General features: G+C 36.4%; 1 protein-coding gene across 2 annotated transcripts in view; it reads left to right on the forward strand.

Annotated features, from left to right (window-relative positions):
• Positions 1–25783, forward strand: part of LOC150107205 (peroxisomal N(1)-acetyl-spermine/spermidine oxidase-like) — a 172978-nt gene that overhangs the window by 19036 nt on the left and 128159 nt on the right. For both annotated transcript variants that reach the window (XM_090391743.1, XM_090391742.1), the window contains exon 2: positions 9531–10686. In XM_090391743.1, the coding sequence (XP_090247869.1) occupies positions 9531–10686 (1156 nt within the window). The remainder of the gene's footprint in view (positions 1–9530; positions 10687–25783) is intronic.

Below are 25783 nucleotides of genomic sequence, written 5' to 3' on the forward strand. Positions count from 1 at the left end.
ATACAGGTAGGTATTCAAAAATCCAGCAACCTCCGGACCTGAAGGGTGCCAGATTTTTGAAAATGCCGGATTTCGGATGGTTATATATGCTGTATATTTTTAACAGAAAATGACTACCTGTACAGTCCTTTGAAGAAAGAAAACTAAAACACTAAATGATAAAATGAGAAGGAATAAGCAGGTTATCGCAATGCTTATAGACTACAGTGACATCAAAACATAAACATACACAGAAAACAGTGGCGCAGCAACGTGGTAAATTTGAAAATGCGCACTCCGAAATCCATGCCAGAGATCTGAAGGAACTGGATTATCGATGGCCGGATTTTTGAATGCCTACCTGTAGTAATATATATATATATATATATATACAGGGTGTTCGGGATAAATTTGACAGTTTCGTAAGGAAAAAGAAAATCTTCTTTGTATCTATTAAATTTAATGAATTGACAAAAAAACATTACAGGCAGAGTTAATTACAATACTATCAACAAGATTTACTCAAAATAACCACCATTAGCATCGATCACAGCTTCAATTCTGCTTCGGAACCTCGAACAAGCTGATGCTACAGTCTCCCTGGGAAGGGCCGCAAAAACTGTTTTAATTTTATCCATTAACTGGGCTTTTGTATTACTGGAAGTGCGATTGGTGTCTTTTTCAACTGCGCCCCATACAAAATAATCCATGGGGTTAAGGTCTGGGGAGTTTGGAGGCCAAACATTTGGACTGGTGAAGTCGTAGAAATTTTCAGACAACCATTTTTGACTTTTCCCAGAGGTGTGGCAAGGGGCCGAATCCTGCTGCCATACATACGGCCTACCATTGGCTACCCTTGTTATCCAGGGCTTGACTACAGTTAGCAACTCCACGAACAAAGCCCGAATTCCAATGCCAGGGTTCTTCAACACCTGTTCCTGCAGATTTGCGAGGAATTCTGCTGTACGAACGCAATCAGATCGTCTGCTAGGGATCTTTCTTCTTGCTACATCCTCGTAGTCACCATTGCAAGTCTCTAGTTCATGCCTGATTGTTTTTACTGTATTCAGGGAGCATTGGGCAGCAGTCGTAATATCCTTATTTTGATGGCGGGCACGAATCATCATGATACAAGTTATTCTCTTCCATGATTCAGGTGGGTTCCAGCTATCCATCCTTTCTGACATCTTGTATATGAATGAAGAAGGGTCCAAACTTTTAAATGAAGAGAAGTGTGTGTTAATACATGTAACTTACGGAAAAATATAATTAATTATAAATATGTCAAATTTATCCCGAACACCCTGTATATATATATATATATATATATATATATATATATGAACATTAATTCACAAAATAAATAATTTTTATACATACCAGTACAATATATATATATATATATACGAGGTGGTATCAAAAAGTTTTGAGACTAGCTCTGTTTACGAGAAATTACTTTATTTATCTACGTTTACACACTATCACCTTTTCAAATAGTCCCCTTGCATGTCAATACAGCACTCCTAGCGTTCTTGTCACTTCTGGAATGTGTCCTGGAAGTCTTCTTTTTGAAGCATGTCAAGCGCCTTCTGCGATTTGTGCTGGATCTCCATAATGGTGTCAAAATGGTGACCTTTGAGTTGGATCTTTATCTTCAGGAAGAAGGTGAAGTCTGCAGGAGCCAAATCTGGCGAGTAGGGTGGGTGCGGAAGTGAGATCACGTTTCTGGTGAGAAACTCGTGTGAGTAGAGCTCGGTGACAGGGTGCATTGTTGCTGTGGAGCATCCAGTTTTTTGTGCGCCACAGATCTGGTCACTTTTGCTGAATGTCTTCTCTCAGACACCTTAAAACCTGGCAGTAGAACTCGCTATTGACAGTCTTCCCCCTGAGGACGAATTCTCAATGCATAATGCTGTGAATGTTGAAAAAGACGATGAGCATGCACTTGGTTGAGCTGCGGACCTGCCTCGCCTTTTTTGGTCGTGGAGATGATGGGCTCTTCCACTGTGAAGACTGTTGCTTCGTTTCAGGGTTGTACCTGTACACCCAAGTTTCATCACCGGTAATGATCCTCGAATTTCACGTTTTTTTAAACGTGAATTTTGCGTTTGCTTTGTTCTAACTTGCTGTCCATGATGAAATCACAGATGTGGTAATGCAGGTGGTCAAAATAGCATCAGTTGCACATGTATACAGGATGATGTCTTTTGGCACACTGACTTATGAAGGTAGGTGCTCCCTGTGACTGTGTATGCAGCCTTGTGCTGCCATCTGTTGGCGTGTTACAAACCTAGTCTCGAAACTTTTTGATACCACCTCATATATTGTGAAATATTTAATGACTGAATGCTGAGGGTTTTAAAAACTTCAATATCACATGACTAGTTTCGTCAGAAAGCCGACTTCAGAACAAAAACTTAAAAATGAACTAAAACACCTTCAAACAAAATGTATACTCTGAGAAAAGTATAAACAGACTTCTTTTTCACCATCAACCAACAAATGAGAATACGTCTAATTTCAAAGCCTGCATCTCCTTACCTTATATTAGTTCTCTCTCCCCAAAACTGGCAAAAATCTTAAAGAAATACAACATCAAGACTTTTTTTCACAACCTTACCCAATCTCTGGTCAATTTTAAGTTGTCCAAAACAGAAACGTCACAATCTTCAGTTTTCTGGTGTCTACAGAATTGTTTACGATTGTGGGAAACCGTATTATGGTCAGACTGAAAAATCAATTGCCACTTAAAGAACACGAGAGACGTATCTTACAACAGAATACAGGCCAGTTCTCTTTCCAGCCATGTATTGTTTTCTGCAAACACCAATGATGAAGGTCTCCAGCATCAAATACACTGGGATTTAACAACCAACCTTCACAGATGTTATGATGAACTAGAGAGACGATTCTGGAATCGAAAGAAATAGTTCTTGATGCCTCCCACATAAATAACAACCTAAGTTACAGTTTGCCAGGCTTGCAGTTCTGCCATTCAATATTGGTGCACATGCGATTTCACACGCACGCATGTGCGCGACGCTTCAACTAGAACTCAGTCTCCCATTTAAACTTTAATTACAGTTAATTGTCATGTTCCATTATATTAGAAATGCAATGCTTTTATGGTCTTTCTGTTTTATATATTTTTATGCTGTTACACCTGACGAAGTGGGCTTTCCGATGAAACTAGTCATGTGATCTATTAAAGTTTTGATTTTAAAACCCTCGGCGTTCAGTCATTAAATATTTAACAGTATGATAACAAACTGAGTAAACCAGCATTCTAATAATATATATATATATATAAAGTTTTACAGTGGAACTACGTTATACAATTTCTATAGTCCTCCCATATTAAGGTTTTCTTCAGTTTGGGGTTGTTCAGGATGCTATATGATTGAAGATGGGTCCTGCAGATTCTTAGAATTATTAATCCATCATTCTTGTTTAGATTTGGATGATGTTTCCACTTCTCACACGCATTTTTGAACTTTCTTTCAAACTAGGTTTGGGTGCAGTATAGGGACTTGGTGCCTTTCCAGCTGATTCTGTAACATGTTTGAAGGAAAGGCAGCCTGAGGGAAGATGTGTGACAAGTGTGTCTAAAAAGGAAGAGAGTTATTGTTTTTAATCTCAGTGGTAAATTTAATATGTTTATATTGTTTAAGTGGCTTAGGAATATATTTAATGTTTTGCACTCGTGGGGCCAAATGGCGATAATATCAACATATGTGAGCCAGACTTTGGGCTTTAGGCTTGTTGAGTCTAGAGCTCATTGCTCAAAGTCTTCCATGTAAAAGTTAGCTGAGGAGGGGAGAGTGGTAAGCCCATGGGCATATGAAATACCCAGAGCAAAGTACGTGGGCAAAAAAGGGGCCATGATGTCAGATAGAAATCTTCTGTAAGAGAAGAATAGTATCATTAATCAGGACATTAGTGAAAAGGGCAGTTATGTCACAGCTGACAAATAAATCTTTATTGTTGAGAATGATGTTCTTAATTTTGTTTATGGAGTGTGTATTTTTTTATGTAGGATGGGAATGACCTACCAACTCCTTGAGTGTAGCCACTAATTTCTTGGCTAAGTGATAATTGGCTGTGTTGATTCCTTCAACTATTGGTCATGGTGGTGTGCTTATCTTGTGTATTTTAGGCAGGCCATAAATTCTGGGAGTGTGGGCTTAATGTTTTAATAGCTTTTTAATTGTTTTCTCTGATCACGTGATCACTTACTTGATTAATTATGTTCTTTTCTTTTTGATGCAGTTTGTAGTTAACCACTTGGTATATGTTTTGGTTGGATACCAATTGGTTCATTTTTTCATGGTATGCTGTCTGACATTACACAACAGTTAACAAAGCATTTAGATTTATCTTTTGTGTAGTGTCATGTAGCTTGTGTCCTGTACATATGTTTTCCTGATGATGACTTCAATATAGAGATTGAAATGTTGAGTGTTATATTTTCTTAATTATAAGTAAAATAATTACTCCAACGTGTTTTTGTCTCCATAAGAACGCTGAAAACTGTATAACCTTAAAAGAAAGAATTGTCATAATCCATGGAGAGTGGATCTACAAGAATACTGCCACTACAGTAAGATAAAAATACATGTTTCCATAAATTAATAAATGAAACCAAGCATATAATTTCCAAGTGTAAGCAAACAAAGTTTGCATGTGACATAATTTCATGACTGGCTGCTTGTATGTAGAGGCTAATGACTTCACATCTCTTGCCTTAGTATCCAATAATGCAATGCACATTTCCTTACAGACATGTATAATGCTGTGCATTATGGGTAGGACCACTACCCAGAAATTATAACCAAGAATATAATTTCTTGGCATCTTTAATTTATCGTATAACCAAATGAAAACACTTTCAATGTGTGTTTCTATGTTAATTAATTGGCTAGCCTTTCTAAAACGTTGCAGAGACAGCAACTTGATACCCAACTGCATTAAGCTAAAAAGAAAGTTTACTTCAGCCCAAGCACTCTGTTATGCCACTGTGGAAAAAAAACTATGTTGAGAAAACAAATCCATGAAGCCTGCAAAAATTTAGCAATTACCCAAAACAGTAGCATTTGGCTGTTAATTATCTTTTCCATTGTTTTTGAAAGTACTGAGGTCAGAGCAATAGGATGATAGTTTGATGGCTGACTTTTATTTCCATTTTTGGATACAGGCAGGATAACAACTTGCTTGTTGGATAGATGTCAGATGAGTATTGACAGCTTGAAGAGATGATGAAAGATGAGTGTGAGTTTTGGATCACCAGCTTTAAGTACATCTGGAGGGATATACCACCATGGCCAAGAGACTTATTAGTATCAGGCCTGCTGAATATTTTTCTGATGTCCTTCTGGTAAAATTTCAGAGCAGGCAAGAACTCTGTCTTATCTTTAGATGTTACCATTGTGCCATCGCAGGTGGAAACATGGAAGGATACAATTTGTATTCTACAGTCTTGGTGAGGGATCAGAAGTTTCGACTACTTGTTTGGACAGGAGGCAAGCATAGTTCATTTGGCTCTTACAAAGTATGCTTTGAATGTGTTAATGATTTTTTTACATTCATCAGCTGTAGTGTAAACTGACTAAGATGCTGGAGTTTGACTTGACTCATTGAGCATTTGCTGAATTTTTGGCTTGGATTGCTTTGGGGTTGTTGGAGAACCAGAAATTGGATTAGAGCCAAGGGTTTTGAGTAGAGATGGAAACAAGGCATTGAAATCTTGAAGTTCATCTCAGTTTGGTGGTGTTGTAGTGCAATAAGATACAAGTTTGAGTAAATAATTAAATAATAGAACTTTCAATCACAGTGCTGGTATGATGAAAAACCAGAAAAAAATCCCTAACAAACAAACCTTTTTTTACAAGTCTTCATGAATGAGGACTGGAATCATCCAGATCAGCCTTTCTCAATCTTTTTACCTTGGAGGAACTCTTGAAATAATTTTCTTGTTCTGGGGGAAGGAACCTCTGTATAAAAATTATATCTTTGTTTTTATATATATATATATTAATTTTATGTTTTGAAAGTGGAACAGAAGAAGTTATCTAAGCCAAAGGATCATCTTCCTCTCAACACTATCATAATAAGTCAGGTTACCATCTTACAAACATAGAAATAGATATTATCAGCAAGGGTTTTAACTTTGTAATTTCCCCTTGTAGTATTCCTAAAGATATTTTATTATCCAAACTTGAAAAGGTTGTTTCTTTTCTTCCACTTCAGGAAGCTAAATTAATCTTAGCCAGCTTTGATGTCACTTCTCTATTTACTAATGTACACACAGAAGAATTATTAGTTTTTTCACAAGATAAATTATCTAAAAAAATTCTTGATACTCTTAAGTCACTTAAGCCAAGCAAAACCACCTTCCTGCAGACAAAGGAAATGCAACAATTATCCTAGATACTGAAGAATATTATTACAAAATAGCAGAGCTATTACATACAGATTCTTACTCTATTTTTGATAACGATCCAACATGAGAATTACATAACCAGACTAATAACCTCCTCAAGACTACTTTTGAATTCTCTAGAGAATTAAGATTATCTCTCTGGTCCCTTCATCCCTTCATTCCTTTCATGTATAGGGTTCTAAAAATAATAAAGAAAACACCCCACTATAACCAATTGTAGAAGAATCTTTTACAGGTTCTTCTAATTCTTATATTAAGAATTCTGAACACTTTGTTTCCATGATTGAAGACATCTACAAAAAGATGAAATCTTAGGCAGCTTCAATGTCACTTCTCTATTTATTAATGTACCCACAAAGAACTAATACAAGGAGTATTAGTTTTTTTACAAGATAAATTATTAAAATAATCTTGACATGGCCTGAATTTATACAGTGACTAAGTCACTGTATAAATTCAGGCCATTTCATTTTTGGAAACATGATCTACAACAAAATTATGAGTTAGCCATGGGCAACCCTCAATCACATACTAGTGAATATATACTTAGAAACTTTTGAAGAAAAAGCAATTAACTCCTTTCCATTGAAACCAAGATTGTGGAAAAGATATATAGATGTTTTCTTGATTTGGAGTCATGGTCCAGATTCACTCCAAGAGTTCTTGAATCATCTTAACAACCAACATCCTAGGATAAAATTTACAGCAGAACTAGAAGTTAACAGTTTGCTTCCTTTTCTTGATGTAAAATTTGCTCATTCATTTGCAAAACTAAAAATCTCCATCTGCAGAAAGCCTATACATACGAACATGCTCAACTCCATTATTATCCACCTCAAAAGTTTAGTGTCATTTCCACTTTAGAAACCCATGCACCGACTCTCATCAGCGATGAAGAAGAGGTTGCCAAAGGATTAAAGTTGCTTTCATCAATTTTTCAGAAGAATGGTCATCTTCCTAAACAGTTGATTCCTAAACTCTTGTTTAATCTTCCTATGCACCATACCGAAGAATAATGATATGAAAGATTATATCAGTTCTGTATATCAGATTTTCTAACAAATTGGTAAAAATCCTCAAGAAATATGATTTGTACCTTATCCCCCCCCCCCTTAAGAAAATTTCAATCCTGGCTTCGACCACTAAAACCTAAACATGACAATTTGAAGTATCCAGATATATACGATCTTTGATGTGGCTGTTATTCCCCATATTATAGATAAACAGAAAAAATCAATCAAGCTTGGTATTGAAGAACAGCTCAGACATAGCACCTATGGTAGAACCAGGCCCATGGCCTTATCCAGTCATGTGCTTAATTTTTCTTACCCCCAATGACCATCAATCCACTTTATACTCAGTGAACTGGAATAGATCCAAAATTATTTAAAAATGCTAGGATGAACTTGAAAGAAAAATCTTAGAATCAACAGAAATTGCACTAAATCCCATTCACCTTTATTTCAACCTCAGTCACCTTTCTGATTGTTACTCCTCTGCTATTTAGCTATGGTGGTCTTGAGACCACGTCCTCATGCACAAGAACAGCAATGCAGCTAGTCCACAAATTCATTCTAATGTGAGTGATCCGTTAATGATTTAGAACTTTAGTTATAAACTAATAGTGCCTTTGAAAATAAATTATTTTCTATTTTAATGTTCAACTATATAGTCATAAATTGTTTTTCTCAAAACGTACAATAGCCATGGAAACCTAATATATGAAACACACACTATTTATGTGATGTTTATTTTTTTGAAACATAATCTCTCACCTCATGGTATACTAGGATTCTGAGGAATTCAAGTTTGGAAACCCTGATCTAGATGTTCCCAGGAAAGAGAACTCTAGAAAATATGTTCCATTAAGAAACAATAGTAAAAGTATTCGTGTTTGGTATTAAGCAGTGTTCTTATCAATTGGTTGTTTTCTTCTTGATGAATCCTCAGATACCCACTGTTTGCCAAGCTGAAATCTTGAGCTGGCATCTCATCAGGATTTGCAGTGAGATAGCTTCTTGGGATAATCCTGAGCTCTTCTACAGACTTAGGATTTATGGATATATTGTCTTAGGCCAAATTAGGGGAATATTTCACTTCCATTGTGATTTTCATTAGTAATATTCCTTGATGTCATTTTTATATCCTTTTTCAAGGTTAACAAATAATTCTACACTTTCTTCTTGTTAGCCATTCACTATGTATCATTGATAGAAATTTTTATCTGATTGGTAGGTACATTGCCCTAAGGTAGAATATTCTGTGCTGTCCTGGTAGTCCTACCTGTTGTCAGATGCTAAATTGCAAAGAGGAATTGGTTCAAGGGGAAACTAATAAATATTTTAAGTTTAAATTTTTAATCAGTTTTTATTAGAGGCTCTGTAGCTCAGTTGGTATGGATGAAGCCCCTTTGTTCGGAAAGACTTAAGTTAAATTTCTGTCTATGATGTGAGGAACCTTTATCAGGTCTTTTCAACTAAAGATGATATATTATCTCATATGGAAGTGGAGAATTTTTCTCCTGAAAACTCGGGTTTTTCATCCCTCAAAAACAGGCAAATCGGTCCTGTGAACCCATAGATCTACAGACATAGAACACTTTAGAGAATGATGGTAACCTGCACTGGTCCCTGGCTAGGAAGTAGTAACTTCTAACTGATACCTCATCTCGGATTCAAATGCCAATACTGGTATCCCTGATATTCCCATATGACAACAATCAGTTTTATTAAAAAAGCTTGTTTGTTCATTTCACAGGAACTATATTTGTAATAACTGGTCATCTTGTGAATATTTTTGTCTATATCATCTATTATTTTTTTTCCCTTTAACAATATTTTTCTGAGTGGTGTGATCAGTTAGAAAATGTTATGCTGTTTCATGGTCAGAACACGTACTCCCATTGAAGTAGGTATAGGCATGTCACTGAATGTATTAAGGCCATCCTAGAAATGACTGGATGATATCTTAAGTAATATTTGAGTACTATTTGATATCACTACTATTTACATTTTGGCAGCTGATAATGTTGCTATTTTGAATCATGTTATAATGTTTTTTTTAATACATTATTTTTTAATCCTTGCAATATTTATTTATTTTTGATTTCTAGGAAACAGCCGAGTGGAACTTGGTGCTTGTTGGATTCACGGAGTTCTTGGCAATCCAGTGTATGAATTAGCTCTGTCTAATCACTTAGTACAATTAAATAGTGAGCAGCAGCCTCATGCAGTTGTGGCTACAACAGAAGAAGGAAAGAGAGTACCTATTTCTATTGTTGAAGAGATATATAGTGCATATTTTTGGTTCAGTAAACGATGTGAAGAATATTTTTTATTACACTTTCATCCACCTTCTCACGTGGGAAACAGTGTTGGCAAACACTTAGAGATGGATATATCAGCTTATTTACAACAGTTTGAAGATAAAGATGACCAGCATATCAGGCGCATGATTTTTGATCATCTTTTGAATCGAGAAACTTGTATAACTGGTTGTCATTCAATGGATGATACTGGCCTCAGTGACTTTGGTAGTTATACTGAACTACCTGGAGGCAATATTACATTACCAAATGGGTTTTATTCCTTACTTAATCTTTTAGTACAAACCCTTCCTCCAGACTGTATTTTAAAAAATCATCCTGTTCAGCACATTAGATGGAACCGAAAGTGTAAGCAAAGTAAACTTGGCAGTAATGTAGAATATTTGGAAGCAGATGTTCCTTTAGGTGGTAAAGGTTCCAGTTGTTTGCAGAATGAAAAACTTAGCCCTTCACAAGATAACATTAATTGTGCAGAAGATGACAAATGTTCTTTTACAAAAGTAGAAATTATCTGTGAGAATGGTGAAAAGTTTTATGCCAACCACATAATAGTGACTCTTCCCTTAGGAGTGTTAAAAGCTAAGTCAGAAGAAATTTTTCACCCTCCTCTCCCTGAATATAAATTGGACTGTATTAAAAAATTGCACTTTGGGGTTGTGGACAAAATTTATCTTGAATATGACAGGCCATTCCTTAATCCTGATATTTCAGAAGTTATTACGTTGTGGGATAAGACAGAAGAAAACGATGTTCATAAAGCATGGTTTAGGAAGATTTATTCCTTTAGTCGTATTGCCGAAAATATTCTTCTTGCTTTTGTTTCTGGAAAAGAAGCTGAATATTTAGAGACATTATCTAATGAAGAGGTGGGAGAAACATGCACTACTATTTTAAGGAAATTCCTCAGTGATCCATATATTCCAAAACCATGTAAAGTTGTATGGTGAGTTTATGATTTTTGTTTTTTGTTATCAGAACATGCCCATATGGTCTGCAGAGTAGAAACAAGTTCATTTTTATGTATTTACATGGTTATATAATCTACAAAGCACATAGATTTATATGATGCTAATTCTTATTTGGTAATAATTATTTTCTATACAATAAATTAGAATTGCAAATCATTCAACACATTTAATATGATTATTCTAATATTTTGATTCGTAAGTGTAATATAAGTGGTCTGCAAAGGAGCATATTGGAATGCCCAGTGTATTGGATCTTGTCGTGGATGGGATTAATGTAGCACGTCTTTGCCAAGTTCCATTCTCATCAGCTAAAATCAAGTGGCTATATTGTACATAGGACATTGATATTGAATACTTTTCATTACATCCTGATTTCACTTGTCCTGCTTACAACAAGGCCAGTTTATGGTAACATCAGCATGAATCGATTGCTCCATCATATTAAGTAGCAAAACAGCTGACTACAGCAGTTGAGTGCATTACCAATTAGGTTATGGGACAAGCCATAGCCTAATTGGTAATGGTTACATCCAGCAGGATGATACAGTTTGTTTTGAAATAGTTATAGGAAGAGGGTAAATTTATTATTATTATTTAGGCCTCCATGGAGTCAAAAGACTCGTCGTGGGAGGTCCTTCCTAGGAAACACAAAGTCTATCTATCATACCACTTCTTGAACTCATTGACCATTTTTGCTCTCTCCACTCTATCAGGCAGTGCATTGCACAGTTCAACCACCCTCCATGCAAAGAAATTACTCCTCACCCTCTTACTCACAGCTTCCTTTTGCAACTTCTAGGCATGGCCTCTTGTCATCGCTTCTCCCGCAGTTCCATCAACCAGAAAAACTCCCCAGTGTCAACCCTGTAACTACCTTTCAACAGTTTAAAAGTCTCAATCATATCACCTCTTCTATCTATCAAACTCTGCAGTCCACATTCTCTCAGCCGATCCTGAAACCATGACTCTCACAGGTAACATTACCCTTATCTGTCCAACGCTGTATATGGTCCCTCACTAATTTCTCCAAGATCTTTACAACTACTGATGAAACACAAACTGGCCTATAGTTAGACACATCCAATCTGCTACCGCCCTTATGCAATGGCACTATCTTACCTACCTTCCTTACGTTCCTTGGGTACCTTTCTCCGAGCCAGACTTTCATTGAAAAGCCAGGTCAAAGGAGCTGTCAGTTCTTTAGCACATTCTCTCAAAACCCGTGGTGAAATACCATCCAGTCCCACTGCTTTACTAATGTCCAGGGTACTCAGTATTTGGAACACACCCCTTTTGCACCTCTAAACTTGAACCTGCCCTATCCCTCTACTATTAAAACTTACTTCTCCAAGATGAAATACTCTAATAAAGTATTCATTGAACAGCTCCACTATGTCCTCTGCATCACCCACTCTATTTCCATTTTTATCCTACAATGTCATTCTTCCACAATCATTTGTCCTCTTACTGGCAACAATTTCCCACGCACTAATGATATCTCGCTCCTTCCAATTCTGCCCTCCATGCAACTCCCTGATGTTGTTATCTAAGACTATTATTATTTCCTGCCTTATAATTCCACATACATTCCCTTTTTTTGATACTCCCACGTGTCTATTCATCTTCCAAATCAAAACCACATGGTCACTTTCCAATGGGTGGTGGTGGGGGGGGGAAGATGTCATCTCAGTTATTATCAGCTCTTCTGATGCTGACCAAATCCAAAACTTTTGAACCTCTTGTTCCCTCTATTACATGTTGCCTGAGACATCTATCCCTCAAGAATTCCATTCCCTTATTACTATGCATTTTCCTCTTCCCAATTTATACTGCTGTAGTTAAAATCTGCCATAACAATTATTCTTCTTTCACTTGCCAAGCTCAACTGTCTAAACATCTGTTGCTCTCCACCCTCTGTGCTCCTTGACTTGTAACAACTTCCCACTAAATATTCTGGCATGAACACATTTACTGTACTTAATTGTGCATAGTCAAAGCCATGATTAATCCAACCCAGTGAGAGTAAAAATAACTCATCTGAAGATTAAAGAGGAGAATTGCTACTTAGTATTGGGTCATTAAACCTACCACTTACTGTGTAAGATTGTGTGTGTGTGTGGAAAGAGAGAGAGAACACCATTATTCCTACATATACACAGAGCATATGCCTTTGATGTCAAATAGCTAACCACCAATATGAAAACTGCATGATCCTAAGTCCTGCATGATACAAAAATAGTTTCTGTTGTATCTGTTTAAACGAATTTTGCTATTTAGTTACATTGATGAATTATTGTATTTAATGCTTGGGTTGTTTTTGTGTTCAACAGAATTATCACTCAGTTTTGATAGCATTATTATAGCTAACACAAATAAAAGCATATACATTTATTAGGCTGTCTGATGTGTATCAGATTTCACAAACCAGTATCTAAATTCATAACAACATCATTAATTTCTCTTAGAACAAGTGATGCTGCCCTAAGATAGTCCATTCTAGAATAAGTTACATTGAACTATAGTAGAGAAAAAAAAAAAAAGTTTAATAAGTACTAAATTATCTTAATGTATAAATTTCACTATATCATCATCATCATCAAATTCCTGCCATGTACCATCAAGGGGTGTACAGGATATGATAGTACTACATGAAAAAAAACTACATCATTACTAACTTCCTATCTACAATTTTCCTCCAAATCAGTCTGTTACTTGTCAAGACTCCAACATTATCAGATCTATCCACCTATATCTTGGTCTTCCTCTGGGTCGTTTTGCTGTCAACCTGGCAGAGAACACTTGTTTTGGTAAACTTTCCTCGCCCATTCTGTTTAAGTGACCATACCACCTGAGATTAGCTCTGCTAACGCATTCCTGGATGCTGACAATGTTCTTTCCTAATATCCTCGTTTTTAATATGATATTGCCATTGATGCCATCTGTTCACACCTATAATCTTTCTCAGGACTCTCATATCTGCGGTCTCTAGTCTTTGGTCAAGTGTTTTACTTCTGACTCAGCTCTCAGATCCATAAGTTAAAACTGGTTTGAACACTGTCTTGTATACAGCTAATTTAGTGTTCCGACAAATTTCTCTCTTATTCCATATGAATTTATTCAATTGACTTCCCACCACACCAGCTTTGCTGATTCTGTTGTCTATTTCCATATTTAATTTACCATCTTCAGTAAAAATCGTGCCTAAGTAGCTGAAATGTTTTACTTGTTCCACAGGTTCTCCATTCACAAAGCAGTTGACATTTTCAATGATTCTGCCTATTTTCATTGTCTTTGTCTTTTTATTGCTGACCTTCATAACATATCTATTACAACAGCTATTCAATTTAGTCAGAGAATCTTGCAGACTTGTAGCGGATTTATTTAGAAGTATAACATCATCCGCATAAAGCAAAGAGCTGACATTAACATCTCAATTTTGATATCATATTTAATACCAGTTTCCTTCATAATGTGATCCATATAGATAATGAATAACAGAGGGGATAATGTACATCCTTGTCTCACACCAGATTTAACATTAAACCATCTTCCTGTACTTCCTTCAATTCTAACTGCTGACTTACAACTCAAATAAAGACTAAGTATAGCTCGATATAATGCCCCATTGACACCATATAACTGCAGTGTATTGAATAGCTTCTCTCTTGGCACCTTGTCATATGCCTTTTCCAAATCAACAAAACTTAAATACAGATCTTTGTTATATTCCCATGCTTTCTCAACCATTTGTCATAAAGTGAAAATCTGATCCTGACAGCCTCTGTTTATCCTGAATCCAGCTTGTTCTTCACCAAGCTTTTCTTCCACAATTCTTCTCAACCGTTTCTCAAGTATACTTGCATAGATCTTGCCAGGAACACTCAGTAGGGAAATACCTCTGTGATTCTCACATTCAGTTTTATTTCCCTTTTTATATATGGGTACTATGAGAGCTCTGCTCCAATCATCGGGAATTCGTCCCTCTGTCCAGGCTTTCTGGACTATGCAGTGCAGCCACTGTAAGACTCTTATACCACCATACTTCAGCATTTCTGGTCGAATATCATCTACTCCAGCTGCCTTTCCACATTTTCAAGCCTTTGATGGCTTTTTCTACTTCAAGTCTGCCTGCATGCCTGGTCAGTGTTTTTTTACCACTGTGCTCTCATCACTGCTTGTTTCATTTAGCAGTTTTTCAAAGTAATTACTCCATACTTCAAGGATATCTTTTTCTCCTGTTTTCATGTCACCTTTATCATCTCTAACTCCTTTTACAGCACTCTTTCCTCCATGTTTAAGCTTCTTCAACAACCTCCAGAATATTTTGCCAGCTTCTTGATATTTATTTTCTATATTCTTGCCAAAGTCCTCCCATGACTTTTGTTTAGCTAGTTTTACACAGTGTTTAGCATTCTTGCATTTGTCTCTATATTCTCGAAGAGCACAAGGTGACTTATTTGACAGGAACTTTTGATATGCTTTCTTCTTTTCCTTCACTGCCTCTTTAACTTCATGTGTCCACCAGGGAGTTCTGATTTTTTTATCCTTGCAGACAACCTCACCACATGCCTCTCTTGCAGAATCAATCAATGTTTTCTTCAGAGTTTGCCACTGCATCTCCAAGGTTTGGTTGCTGTTCTCGAACTCTTTCATTTTTTCTTCAATAATCTTTGTGTATTTTAGTCTACAGTTCATATCTGAGAGCTGCTCAACTTTTATTCGCTTTAAACCTTTCTTTCATGTTATTCTTTACAATATGAAATTCAATTTTATCCTGCTCAAGACTAAATAGTGATCACTTCCAATTTCAAATCCTCTGTACACTCTGGTGTCCTGCACCAGGGAAAAAACATCACTATCAACAATAACATAGTCAATGAGACTTTTCTTATTCCTAGCCTCTTCTCTCCATGTGAATTTGTGCACATTTTTATGTTGGAACACGGTGTTAGTAATAACCAGTGCATTTCCTGAGCAGAAATCTAACAGATATTTGCCATTATTATTAGCTTTGCTCTTTTCTCCAAATTTTCCCAAAATATTTTTGTATGTCTGACAATCATTTCCTACTCTGCTATTTAGATCCCCAACAAGGACCATCTTTTCCTTTTTCATTGTGTCAGTTGCTTTTTCTAAAGCCTCAAAAAATTCCTCCACTTCTACCTTAGTAGAACCTTCTGTGGGACCATAGGCACAAATAAGTCTCATTGTCCAGTTCCCCATTCTCATATTTGCCCACATCACTCTACTTGAGACTGACTGCCATTCAAGAAGATTAGCCTCGTATTTTGTGTTGAATACTATGGCTACTCCTTCTTTTCCTTGATTGTCATTGCCTGAATATAACATTTTGTATTTATTGCTCAGAAAGAACAGTCACCCCTATTATGTCGATCTGGTACTTATCTAATTCCTCAGGCTAGCTGCATTTCTTTGCCATTCAGGCTTCTTACGTTGATAGTACCGATCTTTAACTCTGGTGATGTTGAGTTGGATGTGATAATTAAATTCTCAGAATGGCTTTATACTATTGCATATATGATGAGTCAGGCATGTGACTGCTTATTTGGACAAGTCTGTGCTATTGCCTTGAGTTGTATCAAACCAACGAAGCTGTGGTAGAATTTGCATGTGTGTTTGTTGCTCTTGGTCGAAAAATGAGTGAATGGAATTTAGAACAGCTCATTAATATCAAGTTTTGTGCAAAGTTAGGCAAAAGTGTAAGTGAACTAGACATGTTAAGAGTGGTTTACAGTGATGATGATGCTATGAAAAAGTCTAGTGTATTTAGGAAGAGAAGAGGAAACATGAGAGATGATGAAAGAATTGACCAGAAATTCATCAAATGTATGAAAATTTGGAACAAGGGCAGTAATTAGTTCAGTCTGACAGATGATTCAGACAGAGAAACAGTGAGAAAATTTTTGACAGATGATTTGGGAACGAGAAAAATTTCTGTAAAGATGGTTTCACAAATTTTGATCTTCACTCAAAGCAATGGCAGCTTGATGTTTGTTCTGACCTTTCTTCACATTTGGCTGATTTTGATAGTTATTATGGATGATGAAACCTGGTGCTTTCATTAAAACCCTGAAACAAAATGCCAGGATGAGATCACTACTTCGATCCATAAAACCTCAATATGATCCACTAAAACATCCTGGTGTTTATAGGCTATGGTGCAAATGCAGGTCATCTTACTATGGATAGATTGAAGAAAACATCTGATATTGAATACCAAAGAAGTGAAGCCTCAGCTTGGTCATTACATGTATTCTCTCCAACTGATGCTTTGGCAGTGAGACCTCAAGTGTTATGGGATAAGTCTGAATTATTAACCATTGCTATGACATAACTGAGAGAAGAATTTGGTAATCCTTTGAAATGGCATTGGAATCCAAAACATCTAAATATAAACCCAAGTATCAACTTGTCATCCTAGCCATTATTAACCAAATGCACATATACGTAAATGTGTAAACATGCTCAATGTGCTCAACAATGCAATGCACAATTAGAAATATTTTTAAAATCATCACTCTTGTATGTCTACAGTGGTTGTCATCTGCATTACTTTTTTACTATTTGCCTACTAGTTTTAGCTCTTACACCTGAAGAGTGTTGTGTTTTTTTTATTCAAGTAACTACTATTAATACCTTATTCTGATTTTCGGCTTTACAAATTCTTATTAACATATATATCCTTTTGCAATATTGAAACTGGTTTGGGTGAGTATGTTCTAGTTATCTCTATTTCATAAATGGTCTTGGAGTCGTGTTTTTTGTATGCTTCTTCACACATTCCTGCTTTTTCTTCTAAATATGTGATTTTTGCTAATTGCATTTCTTTTTTCAATCTATTTCTTTTTTAAAATTTTTGTATAATATTCTATTTTTTTCATTACTTTCTTTTGAGAGGTTAGTTTCTAATATTTTTTTTTCTCCCATAAGTCCAAAATCTCTGATATAAGCTAATCTTTATTTATTTTTGTCTAGTAGCCTAGTGTTTTGTTGCTGTTTCTTTAATAATTTCCTTACCTTTTTCCAAGGCTGAGATTGCATCTAAAGTCTAAAGCAAGATTATTTAATTTTTCTTTCAACATTCTCTGATAGTTATATCTGGTCAAAGCTATCTTTGAGTTTTGAGATGTCTATCTTCTTTTGTTTTTGGTGGTTTATTCTCTTTCTTTTGAAACTGATTTTTAGTCTGACTGATAGTAGTTCATGGTCTGTATCCATGTTGGAAGTTTTTTTTTTTGTTTGCTTACACTTGGATAAAGGATTAAACTAAATTTATTATAGTCTAACCAAGTGGATGTGTCATTAGTATTTAAGGCACTTTTTTTTTTTTTTTGTAGATGGTCTTGAGATGTTTGACCACTACAAGCTTTGTGATATGAATAAGATGAGTGGACAGTGCCATCATCAAAAATGGGTGGGGTTGGAGGTCAGTGAGAGAAGGCCATTTATATATATATATATATATATATATATATATGAGGAAGAGAGTAGGTGAATCCAATAACAGAGCCCCGAGGAATATGCATTAGTCAGAAAATCTGAAGAGAGAGACCCCTCCACCATTGCACAGAGTTAATTGGTAATCCATTTCAACACATATGGTTTATTTTAGATTTACAGCCAAAACTCAAGGACTATGAGGCCAGTGTATTATGTACGCTAATTGCGTGTGCTCTAATGTCCAGTTTGCCTGTTCTGAGGGACGAAAAATCAGAGTTTCTGGGAGGAAAAAAACCCTCTACCTACATATGAGACCAGCAAAACTCACCTTCAGTTGAACAACTCTGATGAAAGTTCTTCACATCCTGGACAGGATGTGAAGAACTTTCCAACCAAAACACATGCGGAAGAAGACAGATCTTAAGATGACAGTTTGCTAAGAAGCTTTCAATATCAAATCCTATTAAATGCTTTGGGAATATCAAGTACAGTAACACAAGTTTCTCCAAACCTTTTCCATGGCATGTGTCCAAAGTGGGTGATGAGTAAGAAGATTTGCCATGGATTTTGATTGGCAAAATCCATATTGATGGTCTCTAATCACGTAAATAGTACTCTAGGTGTCGAAGAAGTTGACTATTGATGACCCTCTCCATTACTTTGACAACAGTAAGATGAGAGCAGTAGGTCTATAGTTTGATGGTAAAGGCATATTTTTTTTTGGATTTGGATCCATTCAGATCTGTCCCTAGCCATATCTTTCAGAATTTTCAGGCACATTCCAGTTGCTTCTTTAACTCCATCCACCCATCTAATTCTTGGTCTTCCTCTTCTCCTGCTTCCATCAACTTTAGCAAGCATCATCATCTTCTCCAGACTGTCATTTGCTTGCATAATATGTCCAAAGCATGACAATTTTTGCTTGATGATCATAGTTTCGAGGGAGCAATCTGGCTTTATTCTATCTATCATTGATGTATTGGTTTGCTTTGCATTCCATGGTATTCTTAGTATACGTCTCCAAACCCATAATTCAAATGCATCTATCTTCCTTTTTTCACTCTTTCTCAGGGTCCAACTTTCACATCCATACAGTACCACAGGGAATACCATTGCGTTCACGATTCTGATTTTTGTTGCGAGGCTAATATCTTTATCTTTAAAGATCTTGCTTATATTTGTCATTGCTTTCTTTCCAAGTAATAATCTTCTAACTTCTTCAGTACAATTCCCATCTTTATCAATTTGGGATCCTAGGAGCACAAAATTGTTAATTGCTTCTATTTTCTCCCCATCTACTTCAAAATCATTAAGTTCACATGTTGCCATAACTTTTGTCATTTTGAGGTTAAGTTTAAGGCCATATTTAGCACTTTCTTCTTTAACTTTCATAATAAGTTCCTCCAAATCTTATTTGCATTCTGCTAGCAAGATGGTCATCTGCATACCTCAAATTATTAATATTTCTTCCGCCAATTTTAATTCCAACTGAAGACTCCTCCAGCCCTGCCATTCTTAAAATGTATTCGCTGTACAAGTTAAACAGGTACGGAGATAAAATACATCCTTGTTGCATCCCTTTACCTATTGTGAAATACTCAGTTTCTCCAAGATCTGTTCAGACAGTAGCTTCTTGTTCATAATAAAGATTCCTCAGAAGGATAATGAAATGCTCTGGTACTCCCAGAGCATTTCAAACGTGGAATGTGTTAAGAACACATTCCAAGTTTTACGTGATATACAGAGTCAGAAGCCTTATTATAGTCAAGGAAACAAAGGTTAACATTCTTTTGATATTCCTATGCTCTTTCTATTATGCATCCCACATTGGCGATCTGATCTCTTGTTCCTCTGCCTTTTCGAAATCCTGCCAGAAATTACTGGAACCATTCATGAATAGTTCTAGTCTTTTCTGAATGATCTTAAGTAAGACTTTACTATCATGAGAAATCAGTGCTATGGTTCTGTAATCGTGATGTTGTGATCCAAATTTATTGACATAGAGCTGTTAAAATTTTAACTGCCTCTTCTCCCAGGGCTTTGAGCGGCTCAATAGGTATTCTATCCCCTTACTGGATAGCTGTTGCAGTGCCCACCTCACTTCACTCTCCAGTGGTACTGGCTCCTGTGTAAAATCCTGTTTTTTAAATTTCACAGTAATTTTGGAGTCCTATCTATAAAGAGCTTCTGTATACTCATTCCTTCTTTCTTTGATGTCTGCAGCTTCTGTAAGATATCCTTTGTGTTTACTTTTCAATATTGTCAACTTGGTGCTGAACTTCCCTGTCAGTTCCCTGATCTGTTTGAAAAGATCTCTTGTTTTTCCTTTCTTGTTTTGGTCTTCTATTTGTTGGCATTCCTGGTTAAAGTATTTTTCCTTGTCTCTTCTGGCTTGTTGTTGAAACTGTGCATTCAAATGTTGTACTTCCTGCAAATTTCTTGTGGCCTTCCTTTTTTTCCTTTCCTGAGCAGTTTTGATAGCATCTTCTGACAGCCATTTAAACTTCTTCTTACAAACTGTTGGAATATTCTTCTTTGCTTCTGTTTTAATTATATCTTTAATCCTTTCCCATAGTTTTCATCTGGTTCTCTTTCACACAAATTGAGTGTGTTGAATCTGTTCTGTATACTAATATTGTATTCAGCCAGTATGTTTCCAAGATCATATCTGATTGACATTTGTGTTGTTTTCAGTTTCCATAATTTCACATGTATTCTAGCCACTAATAATTCATGGTCTCTTCCATAGTCTACACCTGGAAAAGTCTTGACAGACTGAATTGCATTTCTCCATCTTTGACCAAGTATATAGTCAATTTGATTTCTGTATTGTCCATCAGGTGATATCCATGTGTATAATCTCCATTTGTGCTGTTTAAAGCAAGTAAGACTTTACTTGCATGAGAAATCAGTGCTATAGTTCTGTAATTAGCAACAAGCAACGAATTCTCTGCACAAAACTCAACTAGTCTCTTTCCTGCAGTGTTACGAATACCTAAACCAAAATAACCTGTTATTCCTCGTTCCTTGGTTTCTCTCACTTTTGCATTCCAATCTCCGATAAGTAGTCATAAATCTTGCTTTGGTGTTGTCTAAATCTGTGTCTTCTTCTGGTGCCTCTGTAATGGATGCATAAACATGTATGATGGTCATATTCATTAGCTGTCCACTGACTCTGAAAGAAATGATTATGTCACTCATTGGATTAAAACCTAATACATACCTAGCCATCTTTTTCTTGAGTAAGAAAGATACTCCATTTTTACGACTTGTCTCGTGTCCTGAGTAATACATCATATAGTCCCCCTGACTGAAAATGGCCCATTCCTGTCAATCAAACTTCACTTATTCCCAATATATCCAGCTTCTTGTGCTCCATTTCCAGCTTTATTATTTCCAGCTTATCTTGGTTCTTACTTCTAACATTCCAAGTTCCAACGTTGTAGGTTCTTGTGAAACAGGGAGCCTCCCTTTTCTAATCAGCAACATCTGTGACCAAGCTTCCTTCTGGGTTTGACCTGGACACATCATAACAACTGGTTCTACTTGTGGAAGCCCTCTGTTCTTCCCCAGTTGCATGTTCCCCATGGATAGGGTCTTGCAATCCAGCACCATATCATACTTTCTCATTTTTGGCATGTTCATAGAATGTTCTTGCCAAGGTACAGAGGTGGTTTGCCATTGCCTTCCTCTGGAATATTTTTCGACTTTCCAGTCTATATCCACACTGTTCTGTGAAAACAGGGGCATGCACCTCTGGAAGGATGTTGCGCTTCGCCACACAGTATGGTCTTTACCAAGCCTGTACTGTGTGGTGAAGCTAAGTCTCTGTATTAGAAATGTATATCCCCATAATATACTATAGAGATGATAAATAACAGGTGTTAATTCAGGAAGTACATTTCTAGCACAGTTAGTGAGAAAACATGATTAACAAAAGAAGGAGGCATGTTTAGAATATTTCAGTTAAGGAAGGATGTGATTTTATTTGTTTATCTATGCAGGAGTTGGATGAGAAGAATGATGCCAAGAGATCATCATTACCTTTAGGTGATGTTATGAATCTAGGTACGAGAGGTGGAAGAACAGATGGACAAAAATTGTGAATCAAGAGCTTTTGAAAGGACTAAAAGGCACAACTACCATTTGCACAGGCAGGTGACACGTTTTCTAGAAATAGTCCTTTCAAAGTCAGACTTGTCCCTGTTAACCTTTTCACTTAAGCATGAGTTATCGCAAGCAGTTTAAAATTATCCTTGCTAGATTCAAGTATTCTCAAGCATGTTTTGCATTTACAAAATCTCTGCTGGAACAACTTTTAAACAAGTTTGAATTTCATGGGCATGTTGAGATATCTGTTATGAATATAATTCAGATAAACTCAAGCACTTTTCTGATTACTTGCCAGCTTCTCCAACAAATTAACCACAACACCCAACACACACACACACAGATAGGCCTGTAATTTGATGCTTGAGTTCTATCACCTCCCTTATGAAGTGGCACAGTCTTGCCCTCCTTCCACTCCCTTGGAACTCGACCAAGTGCAAGACTCATATTAAAAAAATATGTCAAGGCAGATTCCAATTCCCTAGCACATTCCTTCAAAATATGGGTGATATATTATCAAGTCCCACAGCCTATTAACATCAATTTTGCTCATTTCTGCATATACCTCTTGTTCACTAGATTATTCCACTTCTCTTATGCTGCCTACATAATGCCATTTTCCTCTCTATTGCATGCTTAATCTCTTCTTCATCCATTTCACATTTACCTTATTTAACCTTCTGAACATTGGAATACATTTAGACATTACTTCTACTAGAAGTTCATGAATATTCCCCAAGCTCCTGACAAGAGCTTTTTTTGGTGCAAAAATCAAGTGACACTACTAGTAGCCACCATGAAAACCGGTATGCGGGCATTGCATAGGAAATGTGCAAGATCCTTGCAGTCAAATATATGCCTCACAAAACTTTGCATATCCACTTCACCGACATCTGTATCCTAAAATCCAACCTTAATAGTGTCCACTACCACCTTCGGTCTACCAAACCCCCACCTACTCTTTATGGCAGAAACTCAAATCTCACCCCTTCCCTTCAGGACTATTTATCTCAACCTTCTAAACTACACACTCTTTAACTCCTTTTGACCCAAGGGTGGCATCTGCGCATACATCCACGCTGACATACCTTACCAGATAGCTCCCGACTTTGACCTTCCACACTCAGTCAAAATCATTTGCTGTCTTTATTGCTCCCCCAATGCAACTAACCACTCTGAGCTCTTTAATTTCTTCTCCATAAAAATTGATTTTCTCCATTCCCACTTTCTGAAAGCAAAATTATCTTCCTAGGAGATTTCACAATCTTCCTCTGTAATGTCCACAACACCAACTGGTTTTCCTCCTCCAGTTGTACAGATCTTCCAGGCAGAGATGCTGAAACATTTGCTGTCACTAACAACCTTACACAACTTGTTTAGATGCCAACTAGAATGATAACCCGAACTACTCCCCATTATACAAATCACAAATCCACCCAGCCATTGAATACTGCTTTCACATATGGGGTGGGGGCCCCCTAAAATGCTTGACTGAATACAGAGAGCACTTATTAATGCCCCGTCTTTTACCAACTCGCTTCCCCCCCACTTTTGCATAAACGTTTGGTTTCAGCAATATGTATATTCTACAAATATTTCCATGGTAAATGCTAATCTGAAATAACATCAATAATTCCCCCACTTAGTACTAAGCTCGTTGACACATGCAGCTGCTGCTCAACATTCCTTCACAGTGCATCTTGAAACAAACAGAACAAGTTTCTTTGCCTTTTCCTTCCTCCCTGCAACTACTGTATTGTGGAACAGTCTTCCTCTGTTGTGTTTCCCAAGGAATACAATATACAGTCTTTCAAATCAAATAAACAAGTTCCTCCTTTCCCAACCCACTACCCATATATGGTAGTAATGTACTATAGGTTGATCAACCAACCTCTCGTGTATGGGCTTAACATTAAAAAAAAAACTGTGTTGATCTATTTTCCAGCTAACTCCTCATTCTATGCTACCCCTGCAAGCTGTCTCCTGAGCTCCTCATAATCACCAGCCTTGTAGTTCCATATATCCTTTGCCAGCAGTGTGAGGACAGAGGTCCTCACACTGCTGGCAACCACCCAGCTAATCACTTCATGGTCACTCTCACCAACTGAAGGGTGATTTGATGCCTCATTTATAATTGCATCCAGTGATGAGACAACTAAATCCAAGACCCTCAGTCGTGTGCCCTCTGTTACATACTGTCTTAGGTAGTTGTCCCTCAAAAACTCAAAAAAATCATTTTCTTTACTTCCAGTTGCTATCTCAAAATCCCAGTTTATATTGCCATAATTGAAATCGCCCATAATGATCACCCTTAGAAACTTGAAGAAGATCAAGCTCACTTAGGCTAAATAGAGGCTGTCAGACCAGGTTTTTACTTTCAGACAAATAGTTGAGAAATCATGGGAATAACATAAGCCATATAACAAGGTCCCTGGAGAAAAGTTATTTGAAATGCTACAGTCATATGGCATTGCATTCTTAGCAGCACATTATATCAAGCAATACAATCTCAATTTGAGTTGTACGTCAGCAGAAATGAAAGAGGTACAGGAAGATGGTTTGATGTTAAATCATATGTAAGACAAGAATGCACATTATCTCCAGTTCTATTTATCATCTCTATGGATCAAATTATGAAGGAAAGTGGCATTAGGGCTGATATGATTCACCTCAGATGTTTAATTTATCCAAATAATATTGTACTGTTAAATAAGTTCATTACATGTTGAAAGTTTATTTTTCACTAGGTTAGAATATAATAAATTTAGTTTAAACCTTTATCCCAGTGAGAGCTAACAAAGTTTGCGCCTGAAAATATCTTCAGGACCGAATATAGTGTTGTACTATCTCACCTGGGTCGAAACTAGTCTGGGTAGTGGCCAATCCCTTAATGCATAACAGTATACATATCCGCAAGGAGATGTGTTTTGCATTTTGCGAGATACTGGGATAGGAGTGTTGGTAACTTGCTCCACCTTTTCTATGAGTTGCCTGGTGTTGTACTACTTACCCAGGTAAGATAGTACAACACTATATTCAGTCCTGAAGATATTTTCAGGTGCAAACTTTGTTTGCTCTCACTGGGATAAAGGATTAAACTAAATTTATTATAAGTCCATTACATGTCTGCAGGATCTCTAACTAAATTATATAACAGCAGTACATTTGCTATGTAAATCATCAATAAAAAGACAAACTGTAAAATAGGCAGAAACATTGAAAATATCAACTGCATCCTGAATGAAGAACCTATAGAACAAGTAAAACATTTCAACTATTAAGACACAATTTTTAGTGAAGATGGCAAATTAAGTATAGAAATGGATAACAGAATTAACAGTACTGGTTTAGTAGGAAGTCAGCTGAATAAATTTTATGGAATAAGAAAAAAAAATAGTTACAACACTAAAGTAGCTGTATACAAAACAGTGTTCAAACCAATTTTAACTTACAGATCTCAGAGATGGCTAAAAAATAAATCTGTTGATCAGAGACTGAGAT

Source organism: Typopeltis vanoorti, chromosome 4 (genome assembly GCF_054136105.1).
Source record: "Typopeltis vanoorti isolate ZY-2024b chromosome 4, IOZ_Tvanoo_1.0, whole genome shotgun sequence".
NCBI classification, from domain to species: Eukaryota; Metazoa; Arthropoda; class Arachnida; order Uropygi; family Thelyphonidae; genus Typopeltis; species Typopeltis vanoorti.